At 60.4% G+C, this 24,826-nt stretch overlaps 1 protein-coding gene and 2 long non-coding RNA genes across 7 annotated transcripts in view; 2 read left to right on the forward strand and 1 right to left on the reverse strand.

Annotated features, from left to right (window-relative positions):
• Positions 1-2,234: 2,234 nt before the first annotated feature.
• LOC122230999 lies at positions 2,235-20,901 on the forward strand. Of its 4 annotated transcripts, none has more exons than XR_006208081.1 (5): positions 2,235-2,492; positions 3,085-3,165; positions 17,517-17,683; positions 17,981-20,544; positions 20,759-20,901. It is a non-coding gene; the product is annotated as an uncharacterized LOC122230999 (long non-coding RNA). The 4 variants fall into 4 exon arrangements; XR_006208082.1 differs by having other exon boundaries at positions 17,981-18,079; positions 19,525-20,901; XR_006208080.1 differs by having other exon boundaries at positions 17,981-20,901.
• The window catches only part of SHANK2 (SH3 and multiple ankyrin repeat domains 2), a 490,643-nt gene continuing 476,024 nt past the window's right edge, over positions 10,208-24,826 (reverse strand). The window contains exons 22-24 of the mRNA XM_042957704.1: positions 24,462-24,482; positions 20,670-23,082; positions 10,208-11,388 (exon numbers count right to left, since the gene is read on the reverse strand). Coding sequence (XP_042813638.1) covers positions 10,818-11,388; positions 20,670-23,082; positions 24,462-24,482 — 3,005 coding nt within the window. The 3' untranslated portion in view covers positions 10,208-10,817. The remainder of the gene's footprint in view (positions 11,389-20,669; positions 23,083-24,461; positions 24,483-24,826) is intronic.
• LOC122231000 lies at positions 13,743-17,034 on the forward strand. 2 transcript variants are annotated; one of them, XR_006208085.1, is made up of 4 exons: positions 13,743-15,245; positions 15,614-15,828; positions 16,429-16,685; positions 16,922-17,034. It is a non-coding gene; the product is annotated as an uncharacterized LOC122231000 (long non-coding RNA). The 2 variants fall into 2 exon arrangements; XR_006208084.1 differs by having other exon boundaries at positions 13,743-15,828.

Below are 24,826 nucleotides of genomic sequence, written 5' to 3' on the forward strand. Positions count from 1 at the left end.
AAAAAAAATCAAATAAAATAGCAGACCTGAAGGTCCCGAGCGGATAGGTCCAGTTAACCCATGTAAGCAAGCTTAACCCTGCTCGTCTCACGAACAAGAGAACTTAGGTCGTTCATTGTCAATGTACGTGGCAAACCTAAGACGTCTTCTCCTCCCCAAATGGTGTAAGATACTCCTGTTTAACCAGTTCCCTGCTATCTGGAAACTCCCACCTGGTAACCATTCTTGCTTTATAAGCCATCCTATAATGACACGCCCCTGAGCTTCCTACCACTTTCAAATTTGAGATCTCCCTGGATGAGAACAGTTTGTTTCTCCCTCGATAAAGTATTCATAGGAGTAAAGCTCTCTGAATTTTGACACTTCCTACTGAAACCGGATGCCTGGGAGGAGGCCTGATCATCCGCCTGTTCACAGACGCTCCCGCCTGCCAGCCGCGGGGAGGGGAGGGGAGGGGAGCAGTGCACACCAGTCTCCCCAGCAGTGCCTGGCTGGGGGCTCGCTGGAAACGCAGAGTCTCCGTGCCCCAGCCTGTTCCCCGGGCTCCTGGGCTGTACGCGTACGCGTGAGCTACAGACCGGGCCCCGAAGAGTTTCAGCCTGCAGAAACAGGACCTCAAAAGTCTCCAGGGAGGAGCCCCCAGCCGCCGCTGGTGGGAATATAAATGGTGTGGCCTTTGCAGGAAACGGTCCAGCGACTCCTTCAGCAGGTTCCACAGAGAGCAACCACATGACCCGGCAACTCCACCCCCAGGATATACGCCCCAAAGAACTGAAAACGGACTGAAACAAATACTCGTACAACGCATGTTCCCAGCAGCACTATTCTCAACAGCCAGAAGGTGGCGACAGCCCACACGTCCATCAACCGACAAAGGGTTTGTCTTCGGCAGGATGGAACCGGCCAGTGCCGACAGCCTTATGGAAGTGTGACTACGTGTAATGCCACTGGATTGTGCACTTTCAAATGCTCAGTGAGGAGAATCCACCTGGACACTCTTGTGACCCCATTCGTCACCTGTCCGTACATCCTCCATTTACCTTCTGCCTTCTTTTAAAATCATTTTTTTTATAACTTTTAAAAACTTTTTTGTAATGTTTACTTATTTTTGAGAGTCAGAGAATGAGCGGGGAAGGGGCAGAGAGGGAGGGAGACGCAGACTCGGAAGCAGGCTCCAGGCTCCCAGCTGTCGGCACAGAGCCCCACGTGGGGCTCGAACCCACGGACCGTGAGATCACGTCCTGAGCCGAAGTCGGACGCTTAACCGACTGAGCCTCTCAGGCGCCCCTTTTTATAAAATCTGTGTTTATTTATCTTGAGAGAGAGAGTGCACACACATGCACTAGTAGGGGAGGGGCAGAGAGGGGGAAAGACAGAATCCCAGGCAGGCTCTGCACGGGCAGTGGAGAGGCCGATGTGGGGCTGGAACTCACAGACCACAAGATCAGGGCCTGAACTGAAATCAGGAGTCAGACACTTCACCGACTGAGCCACCCAGGCGACCCCCCCCCCCTTCTGTCTTTTAACACATCCACAACTTTGTTCCTTGCAGCGCTGTGTGGAGCCGATGCCCGCTTTCCCAGTGCGCCTTGCTTCTAGGGATACCACTGGCCTATGACATATTGGTAGGCACTTCTGGGAATGCACTGGCTTCTCCGGTAAAGGGGAGCGGACACAGCTGCCATGGTCTTCCCCTCTTCTTCCTCGCCTGGAACAGAATGTGACGTGTGGGGTGGCAGCAGCCTTTTGTTGCTGTGAGGCTGAGAAATTGGAGGGAGAGGCTGAATCTCAGGCCTATGTTGAGCCGTCAGATCAAAGCCAGGGACCACCCACCTCGGGTCCTCCCATTCACCCATGTTTCCAGCACACCCTTACTGAGAACATCTTGTTACCGATGCAGGGCATCCAACAAGACAGATAAAATTCCTGCCCACGCGGAGCTTACATTTTTGTACGCAGTCCTATGGAAAGAATAAAGCGCTTTTTGTTGAAGCCATTGTTAAGTGGAATTTCCATTATTTGCAGCCCCAACCTGCCTTTTATTTATACTGGTCTGCTTCCAGGGATGGGGTGAAGACACATAGATGCTCGCAGCTTTGTGAGGTCGCTCTAGCCTCGCCCGCGAGAAGCCCCGAGGCTGGACCGCAAGCGTCTCATTTGTGCGTCACCTGCCTGCGAGCTTTTCCCCGGTGGGCGGGGCGCTTCATCCACGGCCCGCCTCCTGGTCCCCGGGATTGGTCGGAAGCTGCCTGTCCTCCAGCTGGGCCAATCACGATCCCCCCCTTTGCCAGTCGGGATTGGTGCTCGCTGGGCACTTGCAGAGCAGTCCCGGTGCCGGCCTTGATTGGCTCGCGCGGGGCACGTGACCGACAGGCCCAGGGTCCTCTGCGGCCGAGGCGGGCGGCCGTGGCGTCTCCCGTGGCCCGGCGGAGCTGTGACGGAGACCGCTGTCGGAGCTCAGGACCCGGGGGCCGCCTCTCCGGGAGCCAAGGGTGAGGCGGGCTCCCCCAGACCCCCCCCCCACCCCCCCGTCCGGGCCCCTGCGCGCCATCCGCAGTCCTCGCGGCCGCCACTGACACCCCGCGTGCCGCATGGCAGGCCCGTGGCAGACGGGGAGCAGGAGGGCTGAGCCCCGCTTCCCCGTCGGGCCCCCTCGCTGGGGAGGGACCGCCACCCCCATCCCCACCAGGGCCCGGCTCCCGTTACCGCTTCCCAGCTTCCCCGAGGCGGGACCTGCGAGGCAGGCAGCCCTAGAGAGAACAGGTGCCCGGTGTCGTGGGGGAGCAGGGGCCACGGATGGTTGCGGCAGGAGCTGCGCCTAAATGGATGGGCCGAGGGCAGGAGGCCCCGGGAACAGCAGTGCCTGCGATGGGGCAGGACAGGCCCCTGTGCTGTCGGACATCTCTTCCGGAGGGGGGTGGGGGGGTGGGTGTGGATGTGTCTGCCCGCCAGGTTGGGGGGGGGTGGGACCAGTCAGCTAATTAACGGGCCACTTTGAGGTAGTAATAACTGCCCTGAGAAGAGAAGACACGGCGATGTGAGTGGGTGATTAAGATGACTTTTACTCTGAATCTGATGGTTCAGGAGGCGGTGCAGACACAGGGGAAGAACATTCCAGATGCCAAGAAGAGCGGGCAGATTGGAGCCCCCAACTGTGGCAGCAAGGTGAGCAAGGGGGAGCTTGGGGAGGTGGGCGGGGGTCCGACGGCTCCGGATGATGTGGGCCCGGGCCTCAAGGGCAGGGCTGGGGTCCTCGCGGCTGTGTCCGTGTTGCCGCTGTGAGTAGGTCACAGGCCTGCACTGCAAGCTAGATCCAGCCCTCTCATTTGTGGTCCCCACCCCCTTCCCGCCGTAAAGAGCCGTCCCCTTCTCCTCTTGGCTTCGCGACTGCTGCCAGAAAAAGCTGGCCACCGGTGCCCGGGGGGGGGGGGGGGGGGGAGGTGGGGGCTGGGCTTCCCTGGCAACCCCTGCCAGGGCTAGAGGTTTCAGGCCACGCAGTTCCCCCAGAGCCTTGATGTCTTTATCGGGACCTTTGTAGTCACATTTATAAACTCTTGCTCCAAAACGGAACCTTTATTTTTAGCTTGCCCAGATGGCAGGCTCCAAGACCTGCTCTGTGCCTTTGGCTTTCTGGAAAGCTTCAAAGCTGTGTGGGCCTGTGAGACTCACTTTCGAACTCATTCTGCAGCCACGTGCCTGGCTCCTTGTCTCCCATTCGCTTGGCCTTTTCTCCTCCGCCACTGAGGGTGACTGTGAAGGGCAAGGAGGGGCTGCGCCCGTTCTACCTGGCGGAAGGAGGCCGAGGGGTGTGGGAGCGAACACACGGGCATCGGGGCCGGGAGCGGTTTGCCGCAAGGCCTCTCTGGTCGCAACCGAGGCGGGCTCTGTGGACGAAGGCCACAAAGGAACACGCCGGGAGGGTTCTGGGTGGCCCGGAGCCAAGGGAGGAAGCGTTTAGCGGGAGGGCCTGGGAAGGACGGGGCCCAGGGCAGCTGTGCTCCCTTGGTGAGGCCTCACCGTCTTCAGGGTGATTTGTCATCGGTAAGAGAGACGATCGTCTTTTCCGTACTTACCTCGTGGATCCTCGAGAGCCTTAAAGCAGATGCCACGTGTAATGAAGCTCTAAGCTGCGGGCCTTTATCAAGTCTTTGGGAAAGGCAGCCTTTGATCCCTAGGTCCTGGCTTCCCTGATCCCCGTCGAGGGCAGCGAGGTAAACAGGTTACTTCTGAATTGGATCTTCTCCCTCTGTCACACCCCTGAGGCGGTTCAGCTGGAAGGAGCCCCCACCTTGCCCAGCCTCCTGGACCCCTGGCCCTGCACAGTTGACTTTGGAGGGGCAGAAAGTGACGGACCCTGACACCAGCAGCCGTTCTCGGGGTGCCTGATGGGGGTTCTCTTTCCTACAGAGGGACTTCGCCATGGAGGTTTTATAGCAAATCCTGGGTGGGCCTTCACCGTGGACCTTGGCAAGACTTGGCTTCCTCTGTAAAATGGGGCTATTTGTTCCTACCACAGGGCTGTTAGACCCTCAGTGAGGGCAGTGGTCTGGATGGTGCCTGGCACACAGGCACCTGGTAGATTACTGTTATTTCCAGCTGCCTCTTGCGACCGTGCAGGGAAATAAGCTGATGTCTGTCTTTTGCTGTGGTCACCTCCCTGGCAGTTCAGAGGCTGTGCTCTCCTCCTGCCCTCTGGGGTTTGCAGAACACATTTAAGTCGCGTAAGCCCCTTGGCAAGAAAGACCGCGAGTGGGCGGTGGCAGGAAGGCTTGATGGCTAGGGGCCCAGGACAGGTGTGCTGCCACCGGAGACGGCTGAGATCAGCTGTCTTCGCGCTCAGACCTGCTCACCTGGCCGCCCTGAAGGCCAGCCCGCGGTTTGTCTGATCCCCATCTCCTACGGGGCCCGGGGCCCGGCTGCCCGTCGGTCTTGCCTGGTGGCCGTGGCTGGTGCTGTGGCACACCCCTTTGGCTCTGGACACGTGCACGCTTCCAGCAGAGGCAGCGGCGGCGGCGGCATGCGGAACGGGGACCCCTGAGAAACCCTGCCGTGTCTCCCAAACCGCCCCTTTCAGATTCTCAGGTGATCGGCTACATTTGTGGCCTGAAGTGAAGAAGTTTGGATCTGTAGTTGACTTTGGCCTGGTACACAGCGGCACCGGTGAGAGTCGCGAGATAGACAGGCATAGCCCGCGTAGGTCCTTGCTCCCTCCAGACGCGTGTTTGCAGAGAGCCCAGAGACGTGGCGAGGGACGTAGCACGTGGTGTATCCCTGCCTCCGGGCTGGCTGAGCCATCCCCCGCTTGCCCCGTGGCCCCGCGGGTGGAGCGGTGGGCCCCGACGTGCTCCCTGCACCCCGGACAACTTGTGAGATGACAAGGGCTGCTCACATGACCTTCGGCACAAGGAGTGTGGCGGCGTCGGGCCAGAATCTGTGTATTTCCTGTCATTTTTCTTTTACAAGAAAATCGGACTGTGTGCTGCTGTTTCTTTGGCTTGTAAACATTGGAAAGAGTGCTGGGATGGGTGGCCTCCGTCACTAAAAGCAAATATTTTGTTCATTTTTTTACAAACTCTGCAAACAGCCAACACCGCTGATTTCGACAAGCCACCGACAAGGGCCGGCAGGGGCCGGGCGGCAGCGGGGGCGGCAGGCGGGGGCCCAGGACTCCTGCCCGCGCGCCCCTCTCGCCCACGGGGCCTCTCAGACTCGCTCTGTTTTAGGTGAACAAAAATAGTGCAAGTAAGAGCAGAGAGCGCTTTCAGTGGAAAATTAACTGATAACACGATCTTATTTCAATTTTCTTTTTATTTTTAAATTTAAACGACTGTGTGTGTGGCACAGTCTTAGGATGAAGGCTCCAGAACCACGTCTAGGTCTTCTCAACATTTCATTTCTCGAATCGTTTTTTACTTTACGTTGTGCATTGATACGGGCTTCTCAGTTCAGAAAACAAGGCACTATAACTATTTTATCAGCTACATTAATACAGTGAAGATAGATTTATCCTTTCATTAAATATACAGCATTTGAATACAATATGGTTTTTATGCAGATCAGGTTCAAAACACCCAAGGCACACACTTGATTTTTTTCCTGTTTTTTTTTTGTTTTTTGTTTTTGTTTTCTGTATTTATTTGAAGGCTCATATTAAAGTCTCAGAATTGCTATAAACAGAGAGTTCCAGAGTAGAAGCAATGGACAGTGCTTGTCATCTTAAACACAAAACGGTAAAGACTGTGGAATCGAGAAACACGGTACAGGAACAGTAAAGAAAGAAAACCACTGATACAGTGCGGCTCGGAAACTGAAGTGGTCAGGTCTGCTGGAGTCGGAGGGTCGGATCTGGAGACTCCCCGAGTCCCCCCGGAGCACGGCTGCCCCGGGGCAGCGGGTGCCGTGGGGGCTTCCAACCACCCGGTGTCTACACAGAGAGCTACAGGTGTGGAAAGACACTTCAGTGCCCTGCTTGTTAAAACGCCTCAAATAAAGTATGAGGGAAGGAAAAACGCTTCGAATTTCCCCCCCCCCCCACCCCCCCGCAAGACAAACTGATTACATTTACCTCGAGGAGGTCTGGAAGAAACCACTGGAGGTGATGGGGGTGGTTAAGGTCTGGGAGAAACCACCAGACAGCGAGGCAGGGGGCCTAGGGGAGAGGACACTACGAAAGATCTGAGGCTTCGCATTTTTCGTGAGCACAGAAACACAGTGGCCGCTGTGCAGATGGAGAGTGTGCCAAAACAGTAGAAAGTGTCCAAGGACTAGAGACCTCAGGTTGTCACTGACGAGGCCAAAGAAGAGGTTCGGTGTTGAAAACCTACTTCCCTACAGGCAAAGGGATAGCCCGCGTCTCCCGGCTCAGCTCTTTGCCAAAGGACCCGAATCCTCTTGCCTCGAGGCTTGGGGCCCGCCGGCTTAGCACAACATGGCTGGCTTCGTGGGAACGACAGAGGCCGCCCGGTGCTGTGGCCCCAGAGCCTGGTGGGGGGAAGACCAGCAGGTGGGGGCATCGGGGTCTGTGCTTCAAGGAGAGCTGTGACTCCGGCTCCCCCTCGGCCCCACCCCCACTGCCGTCCCAAACCAGAGAGGACGGCCGGGCCTCGGCCGGGCTCTTAGAGCTCACAGACGTGCACGCCGACACGCACTTGGCTCTGAAGTCAGGCGTGTCTCCGTCTGCGTCACGAGAGCGCTTTAAGGAAGCAGAACCACGGCAGGTGAGCTGCTGGAAGGAAGGTTCTTACTCTTGGACGAGACCTAGTACCTGCTCAGTTGCACGGAGGTAGAGTGGCGGTGTTGTCCTACCTGCGTGAGATTGCAAGCTGGCAACTTGTCCACTCAGACAGCTACACTGTGTGTAATCAGAGCCACAACCTTAGTGCAATCGTATATTTATTTCTCTTACAGTCATTTTGGTTGCCATACAAGAGATTGAAGGATTGGGAGGAAGTGCAAATTACAGGAGCTCGTTTTTTGTTTCGTTTTTTTTTTTCTTTTTCAAAATAAAGTTTAAAAGGAATAAAAGCACAAAAGTAACAGCAACACAGAGAAATGCGAACACAAGTTACACAAACCGTAGTGTGAAACATACTAGTTTCTAAAAAACAACAAAAAAAAAATTGGTTAATGGGAAAAAATCCATGTTTGTGGCCCACACACGAAGTCATTGCCAGATCACCTGGGTAATGCTTGCTTGTTCAGTAACCCAGAAAAAAAAAATCACCATTTTACTAACTAAAGTACCACAGATAACCCACTTTGTGATATGTAGAGTTCAGCAAATCAACAGTCACATTGAGTCATTTTATATTCTATGAATTAACTTAAAATGTGCACAGACACCCTGGAGAAGGTATCTTGGCAGGTGTACATAATTTACATCTGGAGAAATTTTGGTTTTGTATACACAATGTTACAGAGACGAGGCATGTAAATGCAATTTATTTAAATTACAGTAGGTAAGAAAAGTTGATCTGAAAACCCAGAATAGTATTCACATGATCCTTATATGAGCAGTTTGACGTTTGTCCCACCATGGAAGAGGGCCTGGTCCTAACGTGTCCAAGGGGGGCAGGGGAAGAGCATTGGGCAGCGAGTTAAGTGAGGAACTATTGCTTTCTGGAGCAAAACCATTGGCTAGGGCTCGAGATGGATTCGTCTTGGCAACACGTGTTATTCTCGGTCAGTGCAGGTTCCGCGGGCTCCTGTGACTTTTCTCTAATAAGACAAGGCAGAAACTGATGACTGCTCAGCTCTCGGGTTCCCCTTGCAGTCTGCTCGCTTCTGGTTAGTTGCCCGTGGCTTGAAGTCTAAGAAAGGGAGTGACAGCCACCCTCACCGCCCGGCCGCCAGGGTCCAGTGGCTCTACAGCCACCGGTGGCAACACAGCAGCGCCTTTCCCTCACTCGCACCTCGCCCCGGCGTGTCGCCTGGCACTGGCCACGGAGGTGATGCCAGCAGTAGGTAGAAGAAAGAAGGGCCGCGGTGAGGCGGTGTACTGACTGAATTTGGCAATCTCACCAAATGGAAGACGAATAATGGCCAAACCACCACCTTTACACTTTGTGAACGAGCAGGCGGCCTCAGCAGGCCACCCACGGCGTCCTGGCACACCCCACGACGGAGAGACGGCAAGGGCATGAGGGGGTGGGGTTGGGGGGGGGGGAGAAGTGCCTTCACGTTCAACTGACTTCAAGTAGGGGTGGGGCGTGCAGGTCCAGTCTGACTGCAGAGGGGTTTGGAGCGGAGGAAGGGCCGGAACTCAGTTTCCAATTCGGGGGCACGTGGCTGGAAAAACTGTGCGTGTGTGTCTGTGTGTGTGTGTGGGGGGGGGGGGGGAGGGTGCGTGTTTGTTTTTGGAGAAACCGCTGCATCGTGGATTTGTAACCACTTCTGAAGAAATAATTGTCCTTCGATGACGAAGTTCTAGCAAAGATAGAAAATATAACACAGCTCTGCTGGTTCAGATGCATCCAAATAAGGTTGATTTAAAAAGGTCATACTTTTATAATTCCACAGAAATAGTATTATTAAATCACAAAAGTTTTTTTTTTTCTTTAACTTTCTAGCACTGAAGTGGCACAAAGGCTGCCTAGTAGACCAGCCACTTTTTTTTTTCTTAAAATATTGTGCTTATAAACTATCTGTACAACTATTTAAACTTGCAGTAAAGAAAGAGATTTTAAATTGCTAAATTTTACGTGTTCATTCTAGAGCTGTTCCAGACCTAATCAGACACTTGATTGTGAGCGTAAAGAAAAGAAAGGAAAAAAAAATACCATGTTTTTATAATTAGAGATGGGCTAGGCTAGTTCTGAAATCATAATAAAAGCCAAAACCTGCTGTTCGAGTTTCTTCCAAGTGTGGGAGAATGTGCTGGAAGCCTGGCTGGATGTCCGGTGACCCCTGTGCAGGTGGTAACCTCCCTTGGAAATTGGAGGTATTGTCACAGGGGAGGGGACTCCAGGGAAGAGAATGGGCGCGACTCGAGAAAACCTCGCGAGAGAGGGGCCTGCCTGGTGCAGCCCGGGAAACCTCCCCGTCTTTCCTTTCTTCATGTGTCTGCTCCCACCCTCAGCCTGCAGCCCACTGCGTGCTCTGGACCCTGGGTCCCGTGTGGACGGACGCCTCAGCCACCGGGTTCTCAAAAAGCCTGTCGTACCGGCCAGACGGGTGGGGTTCCCTGGCCTCAGAGAGCAGAGGGGCGGTCTCGGCAGAGATGCTTACCCTTGGCCGGGCTCAGAACAGAGGTCACTGTGCCCCACCCGGCACCCGGGGAAGATGCCGTCTCCCCCACAGCAGCACATGCCCGCCATTAGCCTTGTGTCTCCCCCTCGTGGTCAAGTGGACGCTCACCTGCTCTGGTCTTTGCAGAACGAGACACGCTTTCCATTTTAAAAACGTGTGAAAGGCAGAGAATCCCCTTCTCACCGCGCCGGGGACGCTCGGCGGACAACTCCCCGCTCTTCCCCCAGAAGAGACCCAGGCGGCCGCGCACCGGCCGGCTCCCGGGGCCGGGCCTCCCCTCCTGCTCGGAATCGTGACTTTGTGCTTTGACTAACTCCACGTGACATCTGTTTGACCACTTTGGAATTATGCTAATAGATTTGCAGAAAGAAAGAAAGAAAGCTAAGCAAAGCCGGGCACGATCCCATCAGACTCCCCACCACGGCCAGGAGCTTCCTGGCCAGAGAACCACGGATGCACATCGCGGGAGGAGGCGGGGTAAAGAATCCAAAGGAAAAAAACAGATTCTCTACCTTTGGGGCCCAACGAGGGGCACCGGAGAGACAGGCCTGGGGTGGCTTACCGCAAGCCAAGTGCAGGAAAGAAAGGAGCAAGTGAGCATCGAGTGTCCTCCCGGAGGCCGCGAACTGAGGCGGGCCTGGGGGTGGGGGCGGGAGCTGCCCGGAAAGCAGAGGAGGGAGGTCTCAGGAGGTATGTGGAGCGCACCGGTGTCTGCCTGCGAGAGCCGGGCTCCCGCGCTAAACTGGCGGGGGCGTCCCTGGGACCTGGCAAAGGGAGGTCACCTGCACGCCGCGAGGCAGGCCGTGACACTTTTTCCGTGGTGGCAGGACTCCCTCCCCTTGTCCCCTGCTGCACAGAAACAGCCCGTGAAGCCCCCGTGCAGAGTGGGGGAGCCGCCAGGCTTTCGCTCAGCCACACCCGGACACACTCGGCGTTTCTTTGGGTACCGGGAGACGAACCCGTGGAATGGGGTTGGCGCTCACAGACCGTGCTTGGCCGCCTGCATATTTCAGTAGAAGCCCATCTCTACTTATAACAAGGAGTCTGTGAAGGTAAAGGAGCAGCCACCCTTATCTGTCCAGCAGCTGTTTCAGAGCCCTTTCTATGTTCATTCTGTGCCCGACCCGAGTCACCCCAAGGTCGATTAGGTCTTCCTTCTGAAGGTTTGGTAGGTGACTGCCATCAATCTCGTTGTCCATGAAGGTCTCTTTATGCTCACCCAAGTTGAGACTTTCCAGCCAGTCCGCCACGTCTGGTTTAGTCCACAGGTGCACAGGCTTAGTCGTGAAAGGCTTATTTGAGATTGGCTGTTGCAGTATGGAAGGGGACGGCGATCTGCTTCGTCCCGCTGGGTTCAAGCCAAACAGGTCCCCGGCCGGGGGCTGGCTTGGAAGGCTAAAGACCTCTGAGAGCGTGGGGGAAGGGACGGCAGCGGCAGCGGGCAGGGGGGCGGGCAGAATCTCCTTGTTCATCTCCGTTGGCGAGACCACGGGGCTCGGGGCGCGCCTCGTTCCTGAGGTCCTGCTCTCAAAGTCTGTGGGCCGGCTCTGCAGGGTGATGGGCTGCGAGGTCCCCGGGCGAACCGTGAAGGTGACCGTTGTGCTCCGTGTACCTGAGACGGTGCTCATGACCTCTGGGCTTCTGAAACGGCAACAAGAGAGAAGAGCGTCACAAGCCGAGTCGCGGCGCGGGGTCTGCGGGTCGCCGAGGAGGGGGCGGGAGACATGCTGAGGGCAGGTGCACTGGCAAGTGAGCGGACGACGCGCCACGCCAGGACCGGGGCAGGGAGGAAGGGGGCGGGAGGCAGAGTTCCGAGAAGACACCACAGCACACACACCGAGGCCGCCCACCCACCTGGCCCTGCTCGGGGGCGGGGGGGGGGGGGGGGGCGGCTGCCTGTGGGGGGGTGCGCCTGTGCCGCGGGAGCGGTGAGGGCCAGACGAGGATGGCCACTGAGGCGCTTTTAAGGGCTCCCTCGAAGACCTGAGGTCGGGGCCTGAACGAGGTCCTGCTCCCTGGGTGCGATGTGTCTGGGGACATCACAGGTAGATCGCCAGCGGGAGGCAAGGACGTCTTTTGCCTCCATTCGGGCAGGTAGAAAGAAGGTAGAGCGCCCTTCGGGGGAGACTGTCTCTCCCAGCTGCCTGTCAGGCCTTCAGCCTTTCGGCCTGAAGGGACAAGGGCGGGGAAGGGCCCCTGCAGGCTGGCCCTGCTGCAGTGAGTGGGCAGCCCCACACCTAGCTTGGGGGCACTTGGGGTTTGAGGAAACCGTCCACGGACCCTGAGAGCAAGCAAGGAGCGATTTGCCAAGACGCGACCTGTACTGGGCCCGAGCGCTGTGACTTTGCCCAGCGTCGGTGGGGCCATTTTGCCGCGGAATGGGGTGGTTCGCTCGGGCGGTCTCAGCCCCGCGTGAAGCCAGCGTGAGAGGCTCGCTGGTGGTGTGTCTGATGCTTGGCAAAGAAGCAGCGATCTGAAAGGAACCCCGCTGTCCCGAGTGGCAGCGGGAGTCCCCCCCCCGTGCCCTTCCTGTTGTGGCAGGTGCAGCCCAGCGGCCGGGCCGGGGGCAGCCTCATCTTTGAGGTTCCGCCTGCACTGGCCCTGAGGGGGTGACGAGGCTGCATCGTGCTACCAGAGGAGGCTCTGGTCTGTGTGCTCGCCTGTACAGAGGGGCCTTATTAGGTGCAGCCCCTCACTGGCCCTGGCCAGGGCCCGCAGCAGGCCGTCCGGCCCCCGGTTCACCCTCTTCCCTGCTGCCCCCAAACTGAAGGCACATCCGTGCCGCTGCCCGGGGACAGCCACAGCCCCTGGGGAGGCGGCGAGAGCAGCTGTGGGTTTCTTGCCTTTTGGGCTCATTCACGGGAGTGTGGATGGACCACCCGCCCCCTTCCGGAAAGATCCCGGCCAAACACCAGTGGGTGCGCGTTGTGAGCCTTTGTCTCCATGTGTGAGCTGGGGTCCCCTCCCTCCCAGCCGGCGAGAGCGGGGGCCTGCTCGGGAGCACGGGGAGAGTGGCACAGGTGCTAACATGGTGGGCGGTGAAAACAGACAAGGACAGGGATCGGGGGGGCCTCTATGAAGGGAGGGGTGAGCTGGGCACGCGGCCCGCTCTGCCCGCTCTCTGCCTCAGCTTTCCTTTTGCTGCTGTTTGTTTTCTCTGCCACTGATAGAGTTGGGTATAACCACCAGTCGGCTGCCTCGAGGCCTCTAAGCCTCGTGGCACTTCCCCACTCGGTGGCAGCTGTTGTGGCTTTAAGCACGGAATGCTGGAGCAGCAGTCGTCGAGGGACCCCCCCCCCCCACCCCCGCCCCGTCCACAGGCAGCTTCCTGGGGGTCAGGCGCCCCAGGTGGGGTCTGTTAACCCGGTCGAGAAGCCCCGGGGGCTGTGGGTGCCGGTTATACCGGAGGGTAAAGACCGCCCGTCTGCTACTGCCAGGCTGGGCTACTCAGCATCAAGGGGGAGGAGCCCTGCTGGCGTCCGGCCCCCCACGCAGGGAGAGGGAACCAGCACCTCCCGTATCTAGATCCGGGTTCCCGAGGGAGGGGTCGGCTGTGGACGCAGCAGAGATTTAAGGAGAAGCCTGCAGATTCTGGTGCCCAAGCGGGTTGGAGAGAGCCCACTCCGGTGCCAGCCTGGGCCGCGGCTAACGCCGTGGGGTGCTCTTTAGCGCGGCCTCTCCGCCTGCCCCCGGTGGTGGGGCACAGCGGCAGGGCCCATCCGTTCAGGGGAAGACCCGTTCGTTCTGCTGCGATAACAGCAATTAAGCCAAGATGGTGGAGATGAAATCACGAGTCAACGCAAGGCTGCTCCATCCAGAGGCGATCCGAGTTGGTAACTCGGGCCAAGGACCTTTGCGGGAGGACAGCCGTGCCGTGGAGAGTGGGTGAGCCTCCCACAAGAGCCCCCTTGCTCGGGCGCTGCCTCGCGGCAACAGTCCCGGGGTGCCTTCTCCCAAGGTGACGTGGCGTGGCGACGGCGCCCAGGACCCCGGCTCCGGGCGGCCCCGGCACAGCGGTACGGTGTGGGAGTCCGTCCCCAAGCCCGGGCCCCATGGCCAGGGCGTGGGGGCGTCTCTGAGCAGAGGCCGCTGGTCGGCACCGCTCGCCCACTGCAAGTATCCCAACCGTTCTCACTTAGCTGGGAGCGTTCATTTTCGAAGGAAAGCTCGCAGGCGGCTGCGTCTAGCGTCAGAGGCGAAGAGGAGGCTCCGCCACACGTGGGTGGGCAGCAGGGAGGGACAGCAGCACACCCCAGAGGTCAAGGCAGTTTCGCGGGCAGCACTTACTTCTGCTCAGCACGACCCTCTTCTGTTAACACCCATCACGAGAGCACGTGAAAATGACAGAATGGAATGGCTTGAGACAACACTGCAAAATTAATTAAAATTAAAACAGAGCAGCTTCTTTCGACAGATGAAACGAAAGCAGTGGTGCGGACACTGGCCGAGAATCTACTGATGCTCGTCCTTTCTGGCCCAGGAGGCAGGCCGAGCGGGCGGTCCACACGGCAGCCCAGAGCGGAGGATGAACACGGGCCTTGCTTTCGTGGTTACAATGGGAAATTCACAACCCTGCCTTCTGTGGCTTGGGAGCATGGAAGTACAGAGCAGACCGCCGTCAGGGAAAGCCTGTCAAGAAAGAGACAACACGGGGGGACGCCTGGGTGGCTCAGGCGGTCGAGCCTCTGACTCTCGGTTTGGGCTCAGGTCACGACCTCCTGGTTCATGAGTTCGAGCCCCAAGTTGGGCTCCGCGCCGGCAGCGTGAAGGCCGAATCAACATGCCCTGTGCGGGAGGGCGCCCCTTGGGTTCCCGTGCTTTGCTGCAAATCTACACGGTAGGAGAGGAGAGGCCGGCGGCTACCGATGGGGGGACATCAGATCTGGCCACGTGTCTGGGGCCGGCCCCCGACCCCTGCGGGATATCGCCCCGGAAAGAGTAACCGGGAGAGTCGGAGAGGCAGAGTGAAGGCCGGCCTTGGGCCGGCCCATCCTGCCCTCCTCCTTGGTACCTCTGTTACTCTCGGTTCCCCACGCCAACAGTATTCACCGGGTCCTCCTGGTTGCAGAGATCATTACGTTGCTAAGCAACTGCTGGGTTCCTGGGTGGAACACACAGGAATCTGTTGCCCTCGTTTGGAACACAGACACAGATATGCGCACGCGCGCGTGCGCACACACACACACACACACACACACACTCTCCCTTGGATCAGCACTCTCTATGCCGCCTTTTAGATCAAATCCACATGGAAGCGGAATTAAAGCGAGAACTGAGAGCTAACCAGGGACATACACAGAGACGTGCTGTTATGTCATCAGTCAGTACCGGGTACCTGGGATGGGGGGAGGCAGATTCAAGTGGCTTTTTCACCGTGTTTACAAATTCCGTCTGGCTCCGGAACAATCACCACTGAGTGTGGGCCAGAGGCCACTCGGTGACGACGGCTCGGTGTGTTTGCTGTCCGCGCTGGAGCTGTCTGCACAGCGTTTCGACAGGTGGGGCGTTACAGACACACGGGGGATGGGGAGGAGAACCAAGTCAGGACCAAGCCTGCCCGAGGTCCGGGCGCTGCCATCGGTGTCTCTCCCCGACTCCACGCCTGGGGCCTGTTGCTGGCTCTGATACCCAGAACTCACAGCCACCCCGGGCCCTGAGCACCCCGAGGGCCCCAGTCTGTCTGCATTCCCCGGGCTCTGGCCCACAGTCGGCGTGCAGTGTCATTGCTGTGTGGATGGCGGGTGGAGACAGTTAAGCTTGTTTCCTGATCGGCGTGTTAAGTGACATGTCCGAGGTCACACAAGCCGGACCGGGTGCGTGAGCGGGTGCCTTGGGTCCTCCCGCCGGAACATTCACGTCCAAGCAGGTCAAGAAGGAACCCAGGTTCCAGGGAGAAGCATTCACCCCCTGACGCGTTCCCGCGGACCGATCCTAACGTCCAGACCGGAAAGAGAGACCCTAAGGACCAGACTTGCAACGGGAGGTCGCATGAGCAAGGGGCAGCCCGCAGCTGGGCCGGGAGAACGCTCTTGGAATACGGTCTACGAGAAAACACACCGAAAGCAAATTTCGCGAGCCCCTGTAAGTAGCACTCGCCTAATTATTTGCACCGACGTCCCCTTAACGCTTCAGTCGGGGGGCCACGAGATGATAAAGCCGGCCTGACGGCACTGAGGTTGTGAAAACGCCATTAAGCAGCTTCTGTTACTGAGCCAGGTTTGAAGTCTGTGCTCTGGGACCAGCTGGGCCCAGATAATTTTTTAACAACCCAAATTGATTTATTTTAAAACCAGGAGGCTCTCAGAACCAATACTGCAGAGTCGCCGTAGAGCCGGAGGCAGGGGCCAGGCGAGGGCCGACGCAGGGGGGCGGCCGTGTGGGGGCCTCGGAAGGGCAGCCAGGAGCTTGAGGGCTGCTTTCCCGAGGACTGGGCCCTGCTCACACCTCCAGGCAGCCTGGACCCCCACCCCCGGGGCCTCCAGGGGATGACTTTCCTCCCCCACAAGCCCATCTGTGTCTGGGCGGCGGGGAGGGCCAGGCCCACGTTACTGCTGGGCCCACCGAGAAGGGTAGGTGATCCGGAGGGGCCTGGGGACCCAGCTGATGCCAGGCCCTCCGGACGGGAGCCAGACGGGGATCCCCACCAGCTTGTGCTGTCCTTGTTCCTCCCGGCACACACAGGGTCACAGTGAGACTGACTTTCTGGGGCCATGGGGATGCTGGGCAAAGAGCAGCGTGCGTATCTCGCTTTGGAAACGACGTCTGGGGCGCCACAGTGTGTAACTCAGGCCAGCGGAGCTGTTCTGCGTTCCTGAGGCCCTCGGGCTTCGAATCTACCCCCTCGTCTGCAGAGCGCAGGACCGCTGGCCTTTGCACGTGGACCCTGAAGCAGCTTGCTGAAGGGTACCTGTGCCACCACGAGAGCCGCCTGGCTGCCGGTAATCTTCATGACACGGAGATGAGGTCGGGCTAAGCCTGGAGCAGGCCCGGGATGGCCCCCGTTGTTCGGAACACAGTTCCGCCACCCCCCACGGCCTGCCAGCCCTCTCCGGGGGCCTCAGTTTCTTCGGTGTGGAGAGCACTTTCTGGCCTCTGGGCTTTGTGCTCGCGTCCCCCGTGCCTGGGACGCTCTGCTCCTGGTTTTCCACACAGCTGGCTCCTTTTCGTATTTCAGGTCCTTCAAAGGTCCCTTCCTCAAGGACGGTCACCTCCTTCCTGCCCATGCGCACTCCGACTCGACTCGTGAATATACTTTCATTCCTTTGTGGCACTAGCTGTGCTCTGGGTTTGTCTCATCCCTTATTGTCTGTTTTCCCCCTCGCGAGCGCAGCTCCCCAGAGGAGAGACCTGGAACGTCGTCTGGTTCGGGGGTGGGTCCCAAGGCTCAGGAGAGACGATCACTAACCGTGCGTCTGCTGCCTGGCGTCCCAGGGCCCGGGCCCCTGCGGGCGTGGACCCCTCCTGCTCCGCTCGGCCCTCCGGCCTGGCACTGGTTCCTACCACACTGCAGCCCAGGGACTCCCGGCCAGTGAGGCTTCCGGGCCCAAGGATGGTGTCCCGTCGCTTCCCAGCTCTGCCCTGGGGGAGCCTGCCCTCACCACGCCACCTCAGGCAAAATGTCAGGCGCCCCCCAGTGGGGAGAACACCACTCGTGGGGACCCTCCAGCGCGGTGGAGGGAGGGTGGCCGGGCCGGCACCCTGACTCTGAGCTTCCCGGGAGCGGCCGGGGCTCTGCCGCGTCCTCACCCACTCCCTGCCCTTTGATCTAGGTTGACACTCGTTTCAGAGTTGAGGCTGCTTCCTGGAAAAGTCAGCCCAGGCGGCCGAAGGCGCCCTTTCCCCTGAACTGCCTGCCTGGCGGGGTGTTTCCAGGTGGTCCGAGGAGGCGCCTCCCATGATAGTACGCGGGAAGGCTGCCCGCTCACCTCCTTACCAGGTATTCGTAATCAGACACCCCCAGACCCGTGTCCTCTCCGATCTCAGGGAACGGCCACACGTGTCCCCCGTGAGCGAGGGCCTGTCGCTCTCGTCGCCCCTGTCCCACCCTGGGCTCTGGTGAGAAGTGAGGGTCTCACCGCACTTGTTAAGAAGGACCCGAGGGGGCAGGTGACCCCAAAGGGGTGAGCTCCAAAACTCAGCCCTCTCTCGGGAGACCACACCGTTTCTGTGGGGATGTGATTCGCGCGCACGGCCGCCCCTCCGTCTGCCTAGAAAAACCTTTCCCTGTCCTCAGGAGGACGCCCTTCATCGCAGGCCCGGGCCTCACGCCGCCAGGGCCGTGCCGGCAGGAGCCTCGAGATGCATTTAGACGTGGCAGGGAGCGTCCTGGCGGGTGAGTTTGCAGGCTGTGTCTGCTCCCCAAACGGGCAAATACCCAGGTCTGACAACCAAGGCAAGACCCAGCAGGGGAGAGGCCTGCCCCGGGGACAGACCCGCAAGCGAGGGGGCAGCCCGGCCTCCCCTCCCCTGCCCAGCAGCTGTCACCAGCCTCACCCTTGTCAGCAGCCCACATCCACTTAGGGCTTTGCCTGGTGAGGCCGTGGGATCAGCAAAGCCTCGGTAGCCGGCAAAGTGCCCAGTTTAGTGCCCAGAGGCCATGACTTTCCTCTTCGTCCTTGGGCCTCGGGGCCATGGCTGCCACCGACGTCAGTGCCAGCCTTGGCCGAGAGCAGAGGATAGGAAGCCAGCTGCGGGTGCTCATCGGTGCCGGAGGCCGTCTGGTGACCAGCAGAGAGCTGCCTTGGGTGTGCGGCCGGGCTCAGGCGAGCCACCCTCGGCGAACTCAGCCCCGCGGGCAGGTTGGCCGGCCGCGCCTTCGTCCCAGGCTGTTCTCTGGCTCCTCCGAGGGCGCAGGAGTCGGACCCTGAGACGCCCCCTGGGTCGGAGGTCGGGCTCTCTGCCTTCCGGTGGAATACCCTGGCCAGGCGCTCCCCCTCTCGGCCTCCAGTTTGCTCCTGTGCTCACCGGGCAGAAGCACAGGCCCCGCAGAGCACGGGGCCCGGCATTTGGTGAGGCCTCAGTAGGTGCCGGCTGATGTTCGCGTTGTGAGTGAATTGGGTTATAAATAGCAGAACGGACCGGGGGCGGCTGTCCTTGGCTCCTGAGCACCGCTTGGAGGCGGTCCTGCAGCAGCTCTCCAGAAATCCAGCGGGTTCCGCCAGGTGACATGTGCCCCGAGGCCCCTCCCCGCTAGGGGAGCGCGGGCGGGGAAGCCCTGGGGAGGCACAGCTCGACGCCCGCTGCCCCCGACCCCCGGGGGGGCTCACCCGGTTGGGGAAGGCACGGAGGAGGCCCCTGGACCGGGGAGGGGAGCCTCGGCAGCCTGAGCCCTGGACTCCTCCCTCGGGACCCTCCCGTGCTCAGACGTGGCTAAGGAGGCGAAGCGCCAGGCGGAGACCTCAGCCCGAGTCCCCGCTCGGCCTCCTGCCGCGCACGGGGACCTGCCACTCGGCGTCTCGGTCACTCTTCCTGGGGAATGGGTACAGTCCCTACCTGCCCCCCTGCTCCCCAGTCAGTGTCCTCAAGATGCTTCGCTCACATGCCAGCACCCGGTAGGGTGTGGAACACGAGGAGAAAGCATCCGAATACTTGTGCTCTCACGTCAGGTAGCGACGAAGAGCTGTACCGTTACCTAAGGGGAAGGGGCAAAACCGACCGCTTTTAAGTCCTTTAGGACTTTCGAGTTTATAACATTTGAAGTTGTGTGTAGACGTCTACCAGAAATGGGGGCTTCTGTGGACTCTGTCTTCAACTGGCGGTACCGTTTGAACCTCACAGTTGGTGGTGGATTCTCTACGCGAAGACGGCGTGTTACCGTGCCGCTTCTTTCTACCACGGCCGGCCAATCGGTGTTTCTCCCGGGTGTAGTGCAAGCCACGTGAGAAATTGATTTACGTCCATACGGAAAGACAGCTGGGGAAACTGTGGCTCTTGGCCCGCACGTGCAGGCCCAACCACGGTGTGGTGTTGCTGGTTAACGGCCCAAGACGTGTGAGTCAAACGCCTGTCCAACGGGAGTACGGAGAAGACTGGTTAGTCAAAGTGACACCTAGGCGCGGACGTCAGCGGAGGCCAGCAAACAACGGGCTCCCGGGACAGCGGGGGGAGCGCCTGGCACCCCCAGCGTCTGGGCAGAGGCTCCAGGCAGAGAGCCAGCGGCCCGCTCTAGGGCGTGGCGTGCCTGGGCAGAGCCTCACAAGCTGCCCCTCACATTCTACCCCCAGCCGCGACGGCAGCACCTCGAACTCTGCGTCAGACTGTGACTGGCTACCCCGTGGGCAGCCGGACGCCTCCTTCCGTGACGCCTGCCAGCCGGGATGGGAAAGGCCGGCAGGGGGGCTGCCATTTCCCTCCGAGTTGACTAGTGAAGCCACAGCCTGGCACCTCCGCAGCCCTCCGGCCGGTCGGCGACGGGAGGAGGCGAGAAGGATCCGTGCACGCTTCACCACACACGCGCACGTGTGCGCGCCCCGACCCGCTCACCCTCCATTGGCACGGTTCCTCCCCCGCCACCAGCTTGGTGGAGCTCACCAGTTTTGGCTTCCGCGAGGCTCCAGAATGGCCTTACGGGGCGGGGGGAGGGGTGGGGGTCCCGGCAGGGACCTGGAGAACACAGAACCGCGGGGAGCAGCGCTCCTCTTTGGAAGCCAGGGCAGGGATGGCCTGCCGTGGCTGGCCGCCTTCTATCACAGGTGTCTACGCGGGGGAGCCACGTCCTGCCAGCGTGGATGCGGTCCGCACTCGGCTGTGCCGGCGTCCAGGAGAGGAGGGGAAAGGGACGCAGGCGTTGCGTAGCAGGTGTGGCCCGCGCGCGTCCGCTCTGGCTGCTCCCCAAGGGCATTTCCTGGTCAGCACTGACTGGACGAGATGGGAAGGCCGGCAGGGGGCGGTCTCTGTCTAAGCCGGCCGACCGTGGGACTTACCTGGGAGCGAGGCTGGCGGGCTTGGTGCCCGTGGGCGAATCCAGTGCTTCCCCCGGCTTGGCCGATTTCTCTCGGTTCATTTGCTGCAGGATGGAGTTCAGTTCGCTGATCACGTTTGCCTTCGGGCCCGAGCGAATCGGGCTTCTGACCTCCGAGACGTCACCCCACAACTTGGAGGTCCTCGGCGGTGTCACCTTCGCGGCCCCAGGCTGGGCGCTGCCCGGCGGGGGCGGGGGCGCCGGGGGAGGGATGACGAAGCTGTCCACGTCTTCTTCCACCAGCGCGTCCTGGTAAAGCGCGTTGCTTTTGGGAATGATGGGCTTGACTTTTGGCTTCGGAGGCACCGGGGGCTTGTCCACCGTAAACGCCTGCCCGTCCGCATAGACCGTGCAGGTGTCCACGTTGTCCCCGCCCTCGGACGACAGCGTGGACATGCTGGACACCGTGGACACGGTGCTGGTCGTCTCGAGGTGGTGGTCGCTGCTGCTCCGGCTGTCCACCTCCTCGATCCCAGAGTCCGTCACGGCGTCAAAGTTCTCGGGGGGTGGCAGGAACGCGGCGGGCAGGCAGTTGGAGAGGCCGGCCGGCTTCTTACCGTCCGCACAGTGGGCCGGCTGGCTGGGGTTCAACGGAGGGGGCTGGGAGGCGTCGTGTTTCTTCTGCTTGACCAAGTCCGTGAGGGCGGGGACGGAAGCGATGCGGTCATCGGGGATATCAAAACTATTTGCAAATTCCAGGGGGGGAGGCAATGGCTCTGTAAAAATAAAATCCTCGTCCAAATCCACGGATGCCAGAGGGGGAGGAGGGATGCGGAATGGCAAGATCACCGCCTCTTCCACGGAGCCCGCCGCCACGATGGTCCTGCCGGGCGCGGCGGCGGCGGCGGGCTCGGGGCTGGCGGAGATCTGTAAAGCACCTTCGGTTTCGGGAGCGCCTTCTGGCACCTCGGACAGCGGGCTGTCTGGCTTGGCCTCCGCGTCGGCCTGCTCTTCCTCTTCCTCCAGCAGGCGGTCGGTCTTGGCGGCGTCCACGGTGTGGACCATCAGCAGGCCGGCCGACCTCTGCTGGGACGTGTCCACGATGTTGATGAGCATGTTCTTCTTGTCCTCGCCCTTCCGGTCCTTGCCCAGCTCGGTCTCGTACTTGTTCTCCGTCTCCTGCCGCCTCAGGGGCCCCCGCGTGTTCTGCCTGGTGACGGGAGGGAAGCCTGCTTCCACGCTGGGCCGCATTTTGGTATCGATGTAGAGAGGTTTGTGGAGGTCGGCCTTGGGGGCCTCCCCCTTGGAGCCCTGCTGCGACTCCTTCACGGCTCGGTCCCTTGCGGAGAGCGCCAGGGCCAGCGGGGAGCTGGGGTCCAACAGCCGCCCCGTGAGCGGGTGGACGTAGTTCTCGGGGCCGGCCGCGCTGCCGCCCTTGGGGGGCACCGCGGGGCCGCCGTCGGGGCCCTTGGCTTTGGATGTGGAATTGAGCGGCCTGCCGGCCTCCCCCTGAGCTGCGGCCTCGCCTCCTCCCGCGAAATGGTTCTCGGGCTCCCTGGGCGCCGCCCCCGGCGCGGGCAGCGACAGCGGCTCGGCGCCACCCTCCTCGCCGAAGTCGGCCTCCTCGGGGAAGTTGGAGGCGCGCGCGCGGGGGGCGGGCGGCCCCAGACCCACGTCCTCGTCCCCCAGGTCCGTGGACAGGAAGGCCGGGGAGTTCCTCCTGGCCTCCAGCCGCTTCTCCCGGTCGCGGACGGCCCCGGCGATGGCGGCGGCGAAGGGGCTGCTGACGGTCAGGCTGTCGTCAGGCCGCAGCTGGCCCGGCTGCTCGGAGGCCTGGGGCTCGATCTCGGTGCTGCTGCCCTGGCTGCTCTTTCCGCTGCTGCTGGTGGAGGGCTCCTTGACGATGATGGTGGGGATCGGAATGGAGCACGTCTTCTCGGGGCTGTCCTCCACGTTGGACTGCTTCACCAGCATGCCCTTCCGCCGGGCGGGCTTGGCGGGCACGTACACGGCCTTGCTCGCCACCCTGCCGACCTCCGAGTACGGGTTTTCGGGCATCTGGCCCCGCTTGCTGCGGAAGTTGGCCTGGGCGGCGGCGCTGCGGCTGTAGAGGTCCTCGGAGTCCAGGGAGTAGCGGTCCAGCTCTCTCCTGTAGTACAAGCCCTTGTCCCTCATCACCGTGGCCACCGTGTCCGAGCGGGCCGCGGGGGGCACCTTGGCGGCGGCGTTCTGATTGAACGCCGGCTTGATGGTCCCGTAGACTCTCGGGGTCGGGGACTTGGGGCAGTTGTAGGCGGTGGGGGAAGGGGGCGGCGGGGACGGGGGCACGGACTGCGGCGGGGGAGGGATGTCCTCCGAGGTGTCGGGCATGGACAGGCTTCTGGTGAACTTCAGCATCGGGGGGGCCAGAAACTGACGCTCTTCCTCCGTTATTCCTGCAGAAGGAGAAGGCAGACTTAGCTTTAGACCGTGACGGCAGCGCCCCACCAAGCCCCTAGGCCGGTGCGCTGCCCTACGTCTTGCACACTCACAGTGGAGCGCTTGTTCACGGAGCACAGCACAGGCCACAACGCCAGGAGCTTACGGGGCCCGTCCGAGCCCCCCCCTCCCCCGCAAGGAAAAGAAAGGGAAAAAGAAAAGAAAGGAAAAAGGGGAAAGGCACTGGGAGCCACTGAGTGCGTGCTGTTGAGGTGTTCCGCTTGTGGTGCCCGGAGCAGAGGTGTGAGCGACGTGTGGGGCCGCGGCGGGGCGCCCGGGGCAGGCAGCCGCGTGTGCGCGCGCACGTGTGTGCGGGCGAGCGTCGGGACTGGGCTGGATCGGGACGCATCTGTCCTTTCGGGCCTGGCCCGGGCCCGGGGCGTGGGGTCTGGGGGCCGACACTGTCACGCCGCCCGTGGGAGATGAGGGGGAGGGTGCCACCGCATCGACTGACGTGCCGTGGCTGGTGCTGCGGCCGAGGGGCGATAGAGCCGGCCTCACCCCCGTGACAGGGACCCGTTTTATTGCCTGACTTCTCTGGGCCACCCAAGGGCTTGAGGGTATTGGTGCTCCCGGGCCATCAGGGACACACGGCCACGGGGGGAGGGAGCCCAGACTCCTCCTTAGCCCAAGCCGGGGGCAGCTTCCTGAGCAGACCCTGGGCCACCGGCCCCAGGAGCCCGTCTGGGTCCCGCCTAAGACCCTCTGGGCCCGGGGGGTTTCCCAGCATCACGATTAAGTGGGGTCGACATTCAGCTGACTTGGCACAAAGTCAGGTCACGTCATAGGCAGGACCCCACCTGACGAAGCAGCGGATGATGTCGGGTGTGAAAGTGCTGAGGGGCCCGGCATGGCGATGGCCCCAGTTCTGTGTGTTGGCCGGCTGGGCCAGGCTTTCCAGACCCTCTTTCCAACAGTCCGAGATACCGAAACGTCAACAGAATGCACTCGAGGAGACGGAAGCGAAACACAGACACAGACGCCGACAGATGGGAGGCACTGGGGTCTCACTCGGTGGGGGTGGGGGGGGCATGCGGGTTGCTCAAGGAGGTAACAAAATGGATTACTTCAAATCAAAAAACTTGTAGGACAAACTACGGTAACTTATTCCAATGAAAATCTCCATTCGATAAGCGTATTCCCAATTTAACGTACTCCTGTGGGAGGGCGTTTTGGCATCCAACAGACGGATTTCTAAAAGGTCTTCTCGACCAGTCGCTAACACGTGGGTCGCCCGACAACTTTCCCAAGGAGTCGTAATTTAAGAATACGCCTTACGGAGTAAGTATAGGGGTTACATTCAGATTACAGATTCCGAAGCGTAAGGTTCACTAACCTGATAGAAAGATTCTGCTGTCTGACAGGAGGAAATGAATTGTTATTAACCAGTTACAGAGCCAGCGCACAAAGTGGCATCTACGCTACTTTGCTGTGGCCCTGAGCTCTTGGGGCGGGCGGGTTTGAGGAGCCGCGGACCGGGCGCCACCTCACGCTAGTGACCGAGGAGCCAGGCCTCCGATAACAGGAGGCACTTCCAGAAATCACCCGCAGCGTCCCCGAGGGCCGGCCTGGGGCCGCCGGGTCCAGCCGGGTCCGGCAGTGGCCCAGCTCCTCTGAGACTTTACACGGTACAGACAGCGTCGGGTTATCGCACAGGGGGCTGTCCGGCAGGGTCACGTTCGCCATGCCCGGAAGTGCCCA

The sequence above is a fragment of the Panthera tigris genome, chromosome D1 (assembly GCF_018350195.1).
Source record: "Panthera tigris isolate Pti1 chromosome D1, P.tigris_Pti1_mat1.1, whole genome shotgun sequence".
In the NCBI taxonomy this organism is placed as follows: domain Eukaryota; kingdom Metazoa; phylum Chordata; class Mammalia; order Carnivora; family Felidae; genus Panthera; species Panthera tigris.